General features: G+C 40.0%; 1 protein-coding gene across 2 annotated transcripts in view; it reads right to left on the bottom strand.

Moving 5' to 3' along the window:
• LOC311021674 (nck-associated protein 5-like) overlaps positions 1 to 15,019 on the bottom strand; it is a 54,242-nt gene that overhangs the window by 35,840 nt on the left and 3,383 nt on the right. For both annotated transcript variants that reach the window (XM_084022383.1, XM_084022382.1), the window contains exons 2-3: positions 8,119 to 8,256; positions 500 to 590 (exon numbers count right to left, since the gene is read on the bottom strand). In XM_084022383.1, coding sequence (XP_083878509.1) covers positions 500 to 590; positions 8,119 to 8,147 — 120 coding nt within the window. In that variant the 5' untranslated portion in view covers positions 8,148 to 8,256. The remainder of the gene's footprint in view (positions 1 to 499; positions 591 to 8,118; positions 8,257 to 15,019) is intronic.

Genomic DNA, 15,019 nt, shown 5'->3' with positions numbered 1-15,019 from the left:
CAGTGTGGAATGGCAGAGAGGCAACGTTAACAAGTGGCTGGTGGTGAAGAGGGGGAAACTTTAATTATGGATAATGCGAGTGATTGTTGGACTTTCCTTCAACAGGCGGCCAGAAGAAGGACTCCAGCTTGTCCTGCTCGTATTCAAGGGATTCGTCTGATGAGTTATTGTAACGTTTTCTTCTCGCTGAATGTGTTTATGGAAAGAGCAGCACTGAACACATGATTCAGCCGCTTACAATATAATCTTGACATATGACATATAAATGTTAAACATGAAGCCATCATCTGAGAAAGACGAGGGAAGATGAGATCAATATCTAGTGGCCAATCATCCCTAGGGGTTCTCTTAAGTGTTATATGTGCAATTTAGATGATGAAAAATAGAAAAACATATATATTCAACTTTTTTCAGTTTCCAGACAAATCGGTGTTATGAAACCATAATGATACCAAAGGACTTAAACATATCTGCTGGAGACTGGAGGTCCCTCTTGTACCTTGTATGCTTTCATGAGGTCCAGCGGGTCCACCTTGGGCCCCTCCAGCGAGTCCTGGTTCTGAAGTAGCGTCCGTACCGTCTCCTCCATGCTGCGTTCAAAAAGACAAACAGGCAAAGTGTTCAGAATAGCCGGCTGGATGGGAGGAGTTGCTAGAGAATCAATTAAAACCCATTTTAAAAGGTTCAGCCAATAATATTTGACCATATACTGTATCGTCGCATACAAAGGTGGATGCATTTCTATAAATGGTGAGGACAGATCATGTAACAGCTTATGACAAGGTGAACATGGAATGGTGAAATGAACAACGTCTGCAGTACGATGTCCTTTTTCCGGCTCAGTGACTGCAGTAATGAAGCTGCTAATTGGATGGAAAGGTGCAAAGATGAGCGAGTGTGAACCTGTTGATGGAAGTTCTCATGTTAACCTTTAGCCTAAGGGACATTTCACTTTTGAAGAAGACATTTCATCATTTGGGAAAGAATAGGCGTCGGCTGCTTAGTATTTTAATTGACTCCCTGACACCGACATGTTTCTGCAGAAGTGTTACATAAAACATCAGACACTGTGGCTTTAACGGGTAATACATGTATTTTGGGCAGCGGAAACAAAATGTAACCACTTCATTGACATATCATCGCCTCATAAGGTTGATATGGGAAATATATAGCAGATACGGAGAAACACATGGTGTCATGTCTTCATGTATTTGATGAACATGAGTCCAACATTCACACTGCTTTTAGCTCTGTTTTCCTGTGGTTGAGCTAGTATCTAACTTTGTCCGTCTACTGTTTGGTAGGTTGACTGTAAAAACCTTCCACATGCAATACTTCCACATATTAATAAGGTGTCAAAACACTGATAATACTGCAGCTGACATTTGCTCGAATGGCTTCCACCGTGTCAGTCTAGTCTCAGCTCATGTTTTTGTAATTTTTTCCCCTCTGAGCTGCTTCATAGACAAGTTTCCACGATGTTGTACTCAGTGACATTTTGCCCCGTGCAGCATGTCGGCCCTGCTGCAGTGAATGTTTATTTAATGGTGCATTTTAATGTTTGAATAAACTCCTTACATGATGCCTTATTAGGATTCATTACAAAAAGATTTCCAACAGACATTTCCATCAGCTGTATGGTGCTGTATAGAGTAATTCAGCTTGGTTTTTTTATGTTCTGTTTTTAGTCAAACATTTTTCTGGTTGGCTCACTCACCATTCGATAAAGCTACAGTTCACTATAGGCTACCTGCTCAGCACCAAACAGCAGACAGACACAGGTAGGGAATAATGGGTAATGATAATGGAGCATTTAGCAACTAAAGAGCCAGAGTTGGTGGAGACCAAAACAGAGCTAAAAGAGAGTACATTTTGCACCAAAAACACAACTTTAAATTAACAATTATGTTTCTCCGGATGTGTAAATATACAACTGGTTTCTAAATTCACCATTAAAGAGGAATTCCACAAAATGCATTTATTTTTTTGCCCTGGACACATTATCACATAGATTTTTGTCCTTTATGAATAAATATGATACAAAATCTGATGGGTAGCATTATCCTCCTGGTGATGTTTCACAGCATCTGAGCCTCATCATCAATCGCAGCTGTCACAATACAACACGGATCATTTCCTGGTAACACTAGAGCCCTCCTTAAGGTTTTGGCTCATCACGCTTGCACCTCATGAAGTCGCACCAGTCCACCTGACTCCTATCAACATTCATGTTATTCTCTGCAATATTTCATCCGCTGCCTCCACTTTTTCCCCCCCACTCCGTAATCATTCACTCCATGCTGCTTTCCGACTGACTCTCACCGGTGTTGGTCATTTGAAATGAGGCTAACCACACGGGTCCTCGGCTTCCTCAGTTCAGAGTTAGTCATTACTCTGTTTGTGATTGGGCACTGAAGGGAAAGTGGGTCTCCCGGTCTCCCCGTGGACCATGCGGGGGAATAATGTGCAGCCGAGTGCTCTCAGAAAGAAGGAAAAACAAGCTGTCTGGCTCTAACCTAACAAGGCCTCGTTCGCTCCTCATCTCGGTCTCATGACTGCAGTCTGGCAGCAGAGACGTCTGCGGTCTGATTGTCCCTCTGTGTTCAACCTCATTGCAGAATCGGTGCTGATAGAAACGGAATTGTCTGCTGCATTGTGGTGCTGGATAAATTGACCTTTATATGTAAAACTGTTGGAGTTTCCCTTTAAGACAAAGAAAACGGTAATGGCCCTTTCAGATAGAACGCTATAACAGCACCACTGAGTTATGAAACACATGATTTATAACGGCTTTTTGCTGCGTCGAGAAAACTGTGATTGTCGGTGGATATACAGGCCAAGACTTCCCTTCCTGTGGAGCTCGCTGCTTTGTGTTTACAGTCAGATTACAGGAGAAGCAAGACTGGAGCTGAGAGACGACAACTACGAACAGACTGTTTACAAGCTCATTTTAAACCATTAAAATCAAAAAGGTAGCTCATCATTTAACGTTTAACTGCACTCAACCAATGCCTGGTCCGTCATGACTGAAGTTCAGAATGGACTCCAGTTGATCTTGCATGATCCAAGTGCTTTTTTTTACATTAGAAATAATACAGTTCACACCATATGATGCTGAATGTGCAAACACACTTTTTTCACAAAAATAAAGAAATCTTTACTTTAAACTAATAATTATGATGGAAGAACAGCAACTAACATGTTTAATTGTTTAAACTTTTACATTAATTGGAATTCTGTGGACGGCAAACGTATAATTTTATTGTACAGGGAAACAGATTTATTTACTGTGCTTATGATAATAAACTCTTTGAATCTTGAGTGTTTATAAGCCTGTACTTCAACCCATGTAGCTAAAATAGACTCAATTTAAAATTCTATCAAACTCTTTGTATCTTGAATGTTTATAAGCCTGTACTTCAACCCATGTAGCTAAAATAGACTCAATTTAAAATTCTATCAAACTCTTTGTATCTTGAATGTTTATAAGCCTGTACTTCAGCCCATGTAGCTACAATAGACTCAATTTAAAATGATAACAAACTCTTTGAATCTTGAATGTTTATAAGCCTGTACTTCAGCCCATGTAGCTACAATAGACTCAATTTAAAATGATAACAAACTCTTTGAATCTTGAATGTTTATAAGCCTGTACTTCAGCCCATGTAGGTACAATAAACTCAATTTAAAATGTGAAGTACATCTGTCTGGACTCCTGAAAAGCCTATTTCATTAAGTTGTGTTTTTTGTTTTCATGGGGTATCTTTAATTGATAAATTCCAAGCATTATTTTGGTACATTCTGCTTTTTACAAATGGAAGCTCTCTACGTAACATGTATTATGAAGCACACACAGAATACATGCTGTATATATATATTATCTCCACACATGTTCACCCATGCATGTTTTCACAATATGTATATTTGTCTTAAATGGAAATGAGCCCTTCCGGGTTTCTGCTGCTCCGTGACATTTTGCCATAGGCTGCACTTTTCACGCACAACAACGTATGAATGACCGGCCCAGTTTCCTCAGTAAAGTGACCCCTTTCCCCACTTTCATGACAACTGAACCAAGCACAAGCTGTATGGAGAGGACCACCGCAGCTATTCTTCTAAATGGGTTTCATGCCTGTCTATTAACAGCACACTGATGCATTAAGGTGTATTTAAATATTGAAGCCTTACAGACAAAGGTTATGTAATTCACTGAATGTGTGGATATCAAACAAAGGAGTGCTGATTCCCACATATAGGCTAATCCAACTGTAACTGCATATGGAAATGAAATCCTTTATTGCACTCATATATACATGTATTCCATCCTGCATATAAGGCCACTGGAAATGTAGATTATTAACAATCAAACAAAGAACAGAAAAAGTGATTTGCTTTTTTTTTTCCATTTAAGTATTTCAGAGTATATTATATTATACTTCCCATGTTTAATTAATGTACTGTAATTCAGAGATACAATGTGTAGAGAGAATGTACTTTATGTAATATACGCAAAGAGGACATTGTTTAAAGATTCTTTAAAGGAGGTACTTAAAAAAATAAATGTTCTTTTTTCTTCTCATAATGATTCAATGATTTAAAAATCGCTTTGTGTGAGATAAAGGAGCAGATGAAAAGAACAATGTTTTTACATTAAACTCATTTGATGTCAAATTAAAAAAAGAAAATCAAGGCAAAAAAAAAGATAAGCAGCATCTCAAATGGTGCGCCGACAAAATGACTCTGAGATGATTTTAATGTTTTTTTGTGATCTTTTCATGTGGAACATATCTAAAATCTTGGAATATTTAAATGATAAAGTTGTCCCTTAAATAAATCATGAGGCACAAAGGATCCCCCAGAGCTTCGCCAGCACCACTTAAGGCTCCTTAGGGGTGAGCGTTTCAAGAAATATCACCAGCAAATTTCATCAGCGTGCTGACTGACTTAAAAAGGCTGCGTTGGATGAGACACTGCATGTAACGATTAAAGATTAAATGAACCAGAAATATATATCATAAGAGATACATGCCATTTAGGTTGCTTTAATTAGTTTGATATTTTAACTTTTTGATAAGTACAACAGACAGTATCAAAGGGGAAGGTTATATCACACACTGGAGACACATAGGAGGAGATCACGTCCCCATTAAAGGCATTAAATACCCCTTTAAGTATTCACTTTTAAGATTTTAACCCCAGTGGGAGAAGTGAACAATACGGAATGAAGAACTGAATACAGATTGTGACGGATTAGTTTGGCCCATAGTCACCAAAGTAAATATTGAACCCATTTTTCACACACTGACACTAAAATGGTTAACAAAAAAGGGCCCTTACTTCCTGAACCGAAATGTTTGAGAGAAATTCAGCAGCAGCAACCTAAAACTCCCCTGGGTTGAGAGTCTGTCCCTTAACTTGCTTATTTTGCTCAATTAACCCCCCAAAAAAGGCAGCCCTTTTAAAAGTTAAACCTCCTCGAGTGTTAGTTTAAATAGTTAAATAGTTTTTAAAGATTTAAAGTTTTGATGCAACAGAAGTAAAAATCTAAACTGATAAAAAATGTAATCTTTCTTAAATGTTAGCTATAGTTCTAAAGTTTGGTGCAACATTAATTAAAGTTAAACTATGATTTAAAGCCAGCCGTACGAAACAAATACAGAGTAAGCAAACACTAATCTATATTATGATGAAGGAGATAGTGATGTCTTAGGTTATGCTCCATGACTAACACATCCCCCTGAAATCAGTAGCAAGGGCAGGAAAATAAACCCTAAATATTGGGCAGCGTTCAGATCAGCAGGGCAGCGGTGAATTAACTTACAGTCACAAATCACCGGCCTAATCTCACACCTCGCTGAGCATATGCAGATGGGATCGAACTTGGATCATGAGGGGCCGTCAGCAGCCTAACAGTTGGCTGGACATAATGTTTGGTTATTATTTCCCTTTACGGCGTGCTGGGAGGGGAGATCAATAAGTAGGGGACACAGCAGGCCGACGCTTCATATCAGCTTTTTTAGTGTCAGATTGTTTCCTTTCAAAGACAGATCTCTACATGAAGTGGGCTCTCACGTAGACAACGTTGGATGTTACCACAGAAGCCCAGCATCACATTTGGTGTTTGGCCTTTGATGGATTCGTGCCACGCATTGTGTTTGTTGCTTGGTTCGATGGTTTTTCATCGAGTTCAGTGAGACAACTCAAGTTTAAAAAGTTTATTGTAGCAGCAGAGCATCTAGGCCCATATATAATTACATAGAGATGATGGGTAGTGACTTTTAATCTACCAAGGTATGTATGCAACCATCTTGCAACAAAGTGGTGCATTTACTGGCGTTTGTGGAGTTGGTGGAGACCAAAAACAGAGCTAAAAGTATACAATGTGCTAGAAATAGAACTGGTGTCTAGAAGTTTGTTCTAATAAATGTATTTATGAAACTTTAAATAAACTTATGATGACATTTCACACGTGATGGTGACCAAAGGCACAGATCAGCAGAGTCAAAAGCAACGGTAAGCAGTCAGCTCTAAACTGACACCAAACAGATGAAATCTCTCAGTATCTGAGGCATCAAGGTTTCTGAAAGTGCATGTAACTCAAGCTGAATGGATAATTCTCAGGTTAGTTCTGAAAAATCTCCTGTTTGTTTCAGAAAATGCGTTGATGCAGCTTTTTTTCTACTGCTGTTGCCCAGAGCCGTGTAATATAGATACACCGATAACTTGGCAGATAGCGGCGTAGTTAAATTAGTGCATACGTTGGGCAATAAGCAGCCAGAAATTGAGGTTCAGAAATGCCTTTGGCAGAGAACAGAAACTTTGCAGGAGGGTCACCAGGGCACACTTACAAGTTTATGATTATATTACACTGTAGTTTATCTGGCCTGGAGCACATTGTTCACAATGCTTTGATAACCACATGTACGCTGATCAATATCTAGCCAGCCATTATCTGTAATCGCCTATCCTTTTCAGTTGCCCAGGGGGCTGAAGCCGATCTCAGCTGGCATCGGGCAAGAGGTGCAGGGTACGCCCTGGCCATGTGACATGGACACTTCATTTACATTTGTTACATATTAGAACAGCTATTTTCATATTTCCATTAGCAAAAGTTGAGGATGGTACCAATAGAGTTACTCTTAATCCACATTTTCTTTCAGTCTTAACACAGCAGTAGAGACAGACAACCATTTGCACATTCATATTTAGAGACAGTTAGCCTAACTCGACTGTTTCTGGAGAACCAAGAGAAAAGCCACACTAACACACGGAAAACAGCTAAATCCACACAGAAGGAACCGAGGTTCAAACCCAGACCCTCCTGCTCCACAGCTACTCCCCTTGTCACTATTTTATTCATTTGTGACGCCCCTCCTCCTCCCGTGCACTAGGTGTCCCCGTGATGTGTGTCAAGTTGTCTGTTCCAGGTGCTGAAAGGAAGTTCATCAGCTGCATGAGCCACACCTGAGATGCCGTGTGCTGTCTCTATAAATACTCCTCAATTTGGCAGCTCCTCTCCCTCTGCAGGAGATCCTTTCTTCCCACTACCATGACACAGTTTTGTGTTGTAGTTGGTTCTGTTTCTTTACTCATGTGGTTTTTAGTAGCTGGCTCTCTTGGTCTCCCTGTTTTTGTTATAGACCTCTGAGCTGGGCTGGGTTATATCTGATTTCATCATCTTATTTGATAAAAGGGTCAACTAATTTTGCATCACACTCTCGCAACATTGTTGGATTCATGATGGACAGCTAAATATAAAATATCAAAATCAATGCAAATAATTCCGTGCCTCCTTCTTCCTTGTCAAAACCAGCCATCTACATCCCCACTAAGCAACTGGACTGCCAACAGCTCTGACTTTCTGATGTGTAATGTGTGTAGCAGCAAAGAGATGAGGTGCTACAGAGGTCCGATAAGCTCACATGGGTAAACTCCACACCATTATCGTCTTCAGCTCCATCAAAATTGTCTGTGAATCTCCCACTGGAGCCACAAGAAGCTTTACACAACGGACTCGCCTCCCTCGGACTCTGACGTGTGAAACTGATTGAGCTGCCCTTTAAGCTCTCATACACCAGCGTTGGTATTTGCCGTTTAGAAACCTGGTGAGGGTGCTACCTGGAGAAGTGCTGCTGCAGTGTCACCATCTGCCGCCCCCACACTGCCGAGGTTTCGCCTCCTCCCTTCTCTCCACGCCCAGATGCTGTTTGTTCTTCAGCTGGGGATTATTGCTATCGATCAGTCTTGGTGGCGTAGCTGCAGGGGGGGTAAACACAGTACATTTGTTGTTAATCTTGCATATCATAATCCCACTGAAAGATACAGTGCATCTGCTCACTTCCCTTCCCCTCCTCGTATCAGACAACAGTTTGGAGGAGAGCAGGACGGGTCCTCACACCACCCAACACACGGTACTTTTGAATTAGTGTCCAGAGATGTTTTCCCCACAGCTGACAGGTTGTGAGTTAGTCAAACTCCCTCCTCCTTACTGACATTTAAACAAGGCCTTGGGGGGTAAAATGTCATTTTGGAGCCAAATACTTCAAAAAAATCAAGAATGACCTCATACTGCTGAAGGTTTAGGTGTCATAGTGACTGTATTACCTTCTGGCTGGTCCTTTGGGTGTTTACCGCTCTGAATATTATTCAACACCAAATGTTTTTTGTGGTCTGTTCTCGTTTTGAAGACAGTAAATGTGAATTGATGACTCAGTGACCCTGATAACCCTGCATATAGTAAAGTGTTTTTAATGCATCTCTAAGAAAGACTCTTTACCTCACTTTAATGGGGATTTATACCTTTAGTGTCTCACATAGGAGGGATATGAAGAGGCCAGCAGAATTGCCAATCAAAATGACAATGCCTCCCGGTCTATTCCAGAAATAATCAGCCTGCTCTGGCACACGCCTCGAGCTACAGGTTTGTGACTCAGTGAATCAGTACTCCTCCGGTGCTGCAGCACAGGAACGAAACACCGTCCTGTTTCATACAGTGACATACCTGTATTATATGTTTAACACCTTATTTTTAAACTTATTTTGCAAAGTGAATATACATTTTCAATTCCTTGCCACGGGTTATACATCTATCCTTTATTATTTGTCCTTGCCTTATTTTGTTAACATGCCTATTCCCCTGAATTCATACCGCCTCTCTGTAATTTCAAACAACCTCTGAATACAGTTATTGAATGTATTATCTGGTTTTCCCTCATTCGTGTGTCCTTCTATACCCAGAAGGACATGTAAACACAGTGACAAGTAGGAGGTTTGTGCTTAAGCTGATACAAAATACGTTGAGTACTTTCATTCATGACATGCGAACGGAAGGACAAAAGCATTCAATCAAATAAAACATTGATGTAAAAAAAATAAAACATTGAGGGACCTAAAGCATGTGATGTGTGAATCAGCACTGCCATCTAGTGATGTTTGTCGGTTACTACCAGGAATGAACATCCACCTGTTGTTCGCTCCTGCTTTGAATCTTGAATGCCTAATGAGGTTGAAACCAGTGGCTCTTTTTTTCTTTTTCTTCATTTCAATGCTCAAGACAACATTATATCAGTCTAAACAGGCCAACAGAGAAGGCAAAAGAAAAGAGAAAACAGACAAGAAAAAATAGGATCTCAAGCACATTTATACATTATCCTTTAATGTCTAATATTTACAGGCAAAGGAGGTTTAGATGCAGTTCAATAGTTAATTTTTTCTTGTAAAGAAAACAAGTTAATCCACTGTTTTTTTGTCCCATAAAGTAGCCATGTAACTACTGAAGCCTTTTTTTAAATCAGAAACCTGTTGCTCCTGTTTTGTTGTTTCCCAACTCAAGAATGGGCGTTTTTCTTTATTTTGCCTCATCAAAGCAGGAAAGGTGCCGGTGAGATTAATAATGTAAATGATGGTTGCATTTTCAGTCGGGTCATTATGCGTTTGCGCTCACTGTCGTGGCTCATGGTGACACATAATGGAATGGAGCCATTGTTAATGTTATTAGTGTCCTACACACTGTCAGTGAAGGTCGTAGTATTAGTAACAGTAATTTATTTCAGTCCCTATTAACAATTCTCCAAAATGTATGCACATACAAATATAAATATAAATAAGGCATTACATTAAAAGAAAAGGGAAACCATTCATACACAATAATAAGCATACCTCAGTTTTATATAAACACATAAACACTATTTTTTTTAGGAAAAAGTACTTTTCAAACACGTGTGGTCCCAGTAGTTAGCCAGCAGGTGGAGCTCTTCATCCATTTCCCTCAGTAATCGTCTGCATTTATCACCTGCCTCCTCACATACATCTGTTCTCCTCACAGCCACACTGTGAGAGAGATGCACCTGCCTCCAGCACCTGAAGCTTATTAATGAGTGACGTTGTCTGTTAAACCTGCTGTGAAACAACAATGAATCGGTGTTTCCAATCTGTCAAACAAAGCCAAAGTCATAATATACAAATTTAATAACATTCAAAAGATGTTTTTTTTCTCGTTTGGAAAATGATTTGTATAATAAAACCATGTAATTGCTCATTATGTTTCCGTGGATCATTAAAGAGTCTGTCTCAGTCCTCAAATAGCAGATATCTCATTTAGATCTTTTATTTCTACGGATCGACCTCTATGTGTCCCCTGGGGATGTATGAGAATGTCAAATCCACGCTGACACTGTATAACTACAACAGGCTACTGTAAACGCCACTGAAGGATCTCCATTCTTCTCACTCCATCCTCTATTAATAGACAGTAACAAGCCGTTCTTAGGGCAAGATCTCACCAGTGTACTAACTTCAACAGTTAGGTCCGTTTTTGTTTCCATGACCAAACAGTAGGAGGATTCATCCATTCATGCATCTCAACTGGGGAGTGAAATCAAGACTTCCACGCAGAGATCGAAACATCTGCATTACTTTTTCTCAATGTGTCATCAAATTTATATTTTATTGTGTTTGTTGTTTTACATTTACATTTACATTTAGGGCATTTGGCAGTTGCTTTTTTACAAAAATATTGAAATGGAAATGTGTTCAAAGTGGGAAACACATTCCCCGATTTGACAGTGAATACGGAGCATGAAGAGAATACGCTGCAAATACAGAAACCACAAGCAAACAGAACTAGAGACGGTCTTGTGATGGGATCACACCAGCTACACCAAAACGGGCACAGTCAATTCAACTTGATCCACACAGATCTGCTATGGCGTTGACAAAATCTGTCCACAGACAAATAAACACCTCGCTAAGTACTCAAAACTGCCTCTGTGCTTCTTCCTGCCATAGTGGAAGGTGTCTCCAGGACAAGATCTTTCCATGATGACTCACACACAGATCTACGAGGTGAAGACACAACAACACCAGCATCGCTGTCGCAGCTGGTAAAGATCCATCAGTAGAAAAATATTATTCTACGAAAACATCTTCACAGCAGATATTTTGTCCGGGTAGGAAAAGCAGGTTATACTAATAGCATTAGCGATGGCTCCTCTGTTCTATTCAAGTGTCCCTCTAAACCATGACGCTCTGAAAGTGAGCCAGCATGAGCAATTCAAGGACCCTGAAAGTGAAGCAGCTAAATGGAACCCAGCCATCGTTCATTATATTCTTTACAGCTGTGCTTCACTGTGACATGTGAACATGTCTAGAAGAGGACTAGCAGGAAATGACTAACGTTATATTTCCTGGCCATCGTCTCCAGTGATATTTGAAGCACACAATCAGACTGTTACTGTGTGTGCTGTAACCATGGATACTGCAGAGAAACACTTGAGCTTTAGAGGTGCTTGTAGGTAAATTGTCTTTCCCCCGGCCTCCAGTCTTTATGCTAAGCTAGGCTAACACGAGTCATGTGATGGATATTAATCTTCTCGTCTCATTCACAGAAAGAGCAAAAAAGCGAAATAATTTGTATGTTTTTGAGGGATTACGGAAAATTGATAACAAAACACGGATTTTCTTGATACTTGGTGAAAGGGTGGAGCAGATTGGCTTTGGCAGAGGACTGTGTTCATGCCCATGAAGTCGTCTTGTCTTTTCTTTTTGTAAGTAATAGTGCATTGAGCTTTAAAGATTTCTAAATTGGTCCATGATACACATTTTGGGCAAGTTTCAAGAAAATCAGGCCTGATAAACAAATCAAACTCTTTGGCGGACGTGAAAATAAATATCCTGACCAGCAACATTATCTGTTTAACGCAAATACTTTATCTCATCTGTAAAGCAGGATGGCTCATAGCTTTATAGCTATTTAGCACTGTTGTCCACAGTCAAAATAAATGGATGAGTCATCTTTGCAGTATTTTGTTGTTTTGACTGTAATCTGATTTGATTTTAACAACCAAAGTTACACTGAGCAGTTCCCGTCCATTAGACTACAGTGTTCAGTCCACATCACAGCTTTTATCCCAGCCCTCACATGTCCTTGGAGTCGGCTGAGTGTTTCTCTACATCAGCGTAACAAACGCTTTGACATTTATTGTAAAAAAATGTTTTCATCACAATGACTCGCAGAATAAAACAAAGCTAGCGCGCGTACTTACATGGGGACCTTGAAGAGAGGAAAACACTCCAATGTAAATAGTGTAATTACACGTCTTCCTGTTGGGCGGCTGGGAGGGTAAATTGGTGTAATCAAGGCAGCAGCTCAGCCACTTGCATTGATGTCGGAATGAATTAGGACAGGACCTTGCTGAGGTTTTGCCCCCTGGGTATTTAATGAATACATACTTCTCCCCCCAAATCACATCCTGCTGATATCGTGGCGAGCCAGTCGTGTGACGTAGAACTCACACTGGGATATGAGCAGTGAAGGAAATGCAGCTTTAACAGTGAACAATTTACACCGAGCACACTTGGAGAATGAACAGCTTTCACAGATTCCCTTCAGTGCAGTTTAGAAAAAAATGACATTGTGAATGACAAAAAAAAATGTAAATGGCAGTGCTTGCTTGATGTATTTCATTGTGATCCCCGCTGTATTTGAGTATGGCATCTACAAGCATAACATTAACAATAAGAATCGACGACTCCTTGTGAACTTCATTCAGAGTTTTGGGTCGTCTCTTTTTGGATAAGCAAGCAAAACCATCAACATAAAAATATGCTTATCAACCCAATCTGTGCCTTTAGCTCAAGATTAAACCTCCAGGAGACCTCATGCCTAATTGTAACTTCAAACAGAGATGATTCTTTTCCGTGATCATGGATTATACAAAAAGATGATCCGATTTTTGCACCTTGCACTGCTGGCACAGGTGCAACCACAACAAGACTTCCCTAATATTCCCAGCGCAAAAGGAAAAGTCAGGGGATCAAGTCAGTAAAATTCATCCACATGAACTAGAAATGTGTACAAAATTCGGTGCCAATCCACAAAGTAGATGTTATTTCTCTAAATAAGTGTGAAAGTCATCAGCAAAAGCATTAGAATATGTCCTCTGGGGGGCTGGAATATCTGAAGCAAATGTCATGGAAATCCATCCGCTAATTGTCAAGACATGTCGGTTTACAAACGTCAACATTATCATGGCGCTAGAGGAAAAAGTCAGCGATAACAAAAGTCAGCAGGCTTCATCCTGTGGGGACCACGAATGTCTGCATAAAATCTCCTGGAAATAGTCTGGAACAAAGTGGTGGACCAACATTGCCATCCCTAGACCTGTTCCATTAGTATGGCTGTAAGGACAGGATAAATAATACAGTAAGTTAAGCAGCACACAAATACCACTCTGTAATAACATCTGTCAAGCCAAGCAGTTAAAATACGAAAAAACTAATAAAACTAACTTACAAAAAATGTTAAAACTGAAATTAGTAAACATCATGAGCAACCATTGAGGTGATAGACTGGTCCAAGTCATATCGTTTGTTTTAAAACACCCCCTTTAGCTTTTAGTCAATGGAGAAACACTGACATGTCCATAAAAACAAAAATAACAACCTCATAAATGAATCCAATTAGACCCATCTAATGCAGTCCACTCTTTGAGAAGGCTTTAATTTACCTGATAAACATGGAAATGTTATGCATCCCTCTTTCCTTTCATTCCACAAATAGTCCTTGGATACAATATTTTTAGCGCAGGGCTATTTTTTTATGCGTCCTTGATGTTGGAAAGGTTCTAACACTGCAGTGCTGTTCTGTCGTTCCCGGTCTCTCATCTGGTTCTGCAGCAAATCTTCGTGGGACAGTCGGGTTCAATGTTTGACGAAGAGCTATTTATTACAGATTCCTTTCTTTAATGTGAAATTCAATTTATTCAGGGAATGATTCAGCTTTCCCCCGCTGAGCGCACCGACTTCAACTAGTCAGAGTAATTTAGCTTAAGGATATCTATTCTAACAATCAACCATCAAGCTATTTAGCATAACACTTGGGTTTTATAACCCACAGATACCCTGAATGGTTCAGTCTCACATCAAACAGACAGCCCTTTGCAGCAAACAACGAAGTTAGGCACCAACTGGTAACGTTATGTAAACATCATGTAGCATTTAGCAGATAAAGAGCCAGATATTATTATAAAACTAAAACCAAAACTGAGTAAAAGGGGAGAGAATATTTGACTAATATTTATCAGATACCAGAGATCCAACTCCAAATTAATCCAATTTGTATCTGTGTTTGCTGGATGAGTCATAGGCAACTTTTTGCTACTATGTTAGCTTTAATAATGCAGATGTCTGTGTAGCTCTTCTTTCTCCAAGTGGGAAAAAACAACACAGGCAGTTTTCATAACAAACACTTGTCACAGTAAGAAGAGCGTGTTATTAATAACATTAACGCCAGCTCTGTTCAAGTGGAAAAGCAATCATTTAAGCGTTGGTCTGGACCGATGCAAAATTCAGAGCCTCTCTAGTGCCTCCACACAGCTCTCGACATGGAGACGGCTGAGCTGGCGGCTGGCGGCTAACAGTGCTAACATCGCCAACAGTGCAAAGAACCACCAAAGCTGACAGAGCCTAGATCTGAGGGGGAACCGAAGGGTCGGCTCCACGCTTCCGCCGTATGTGTAGT

The sequence above is a fragment of the Eutrigla gurnardus genome, assembly GCF_963514095.1.
Source record: "Eutrigla gurnardus genome assembly, chromosome: 12".
In the NCBI taxonomy this organism is placed as follows: Eukaryota; Metazoa; Chordata; class Actinopteri; order Perciformes; family Triglidae; genus Eutrigla; species Eutrigla gurnardus.
Note: the sequence above shows the minus strand (reverse complement) of the source record. Positions and strands in the feature narration are given on the sequence as shown.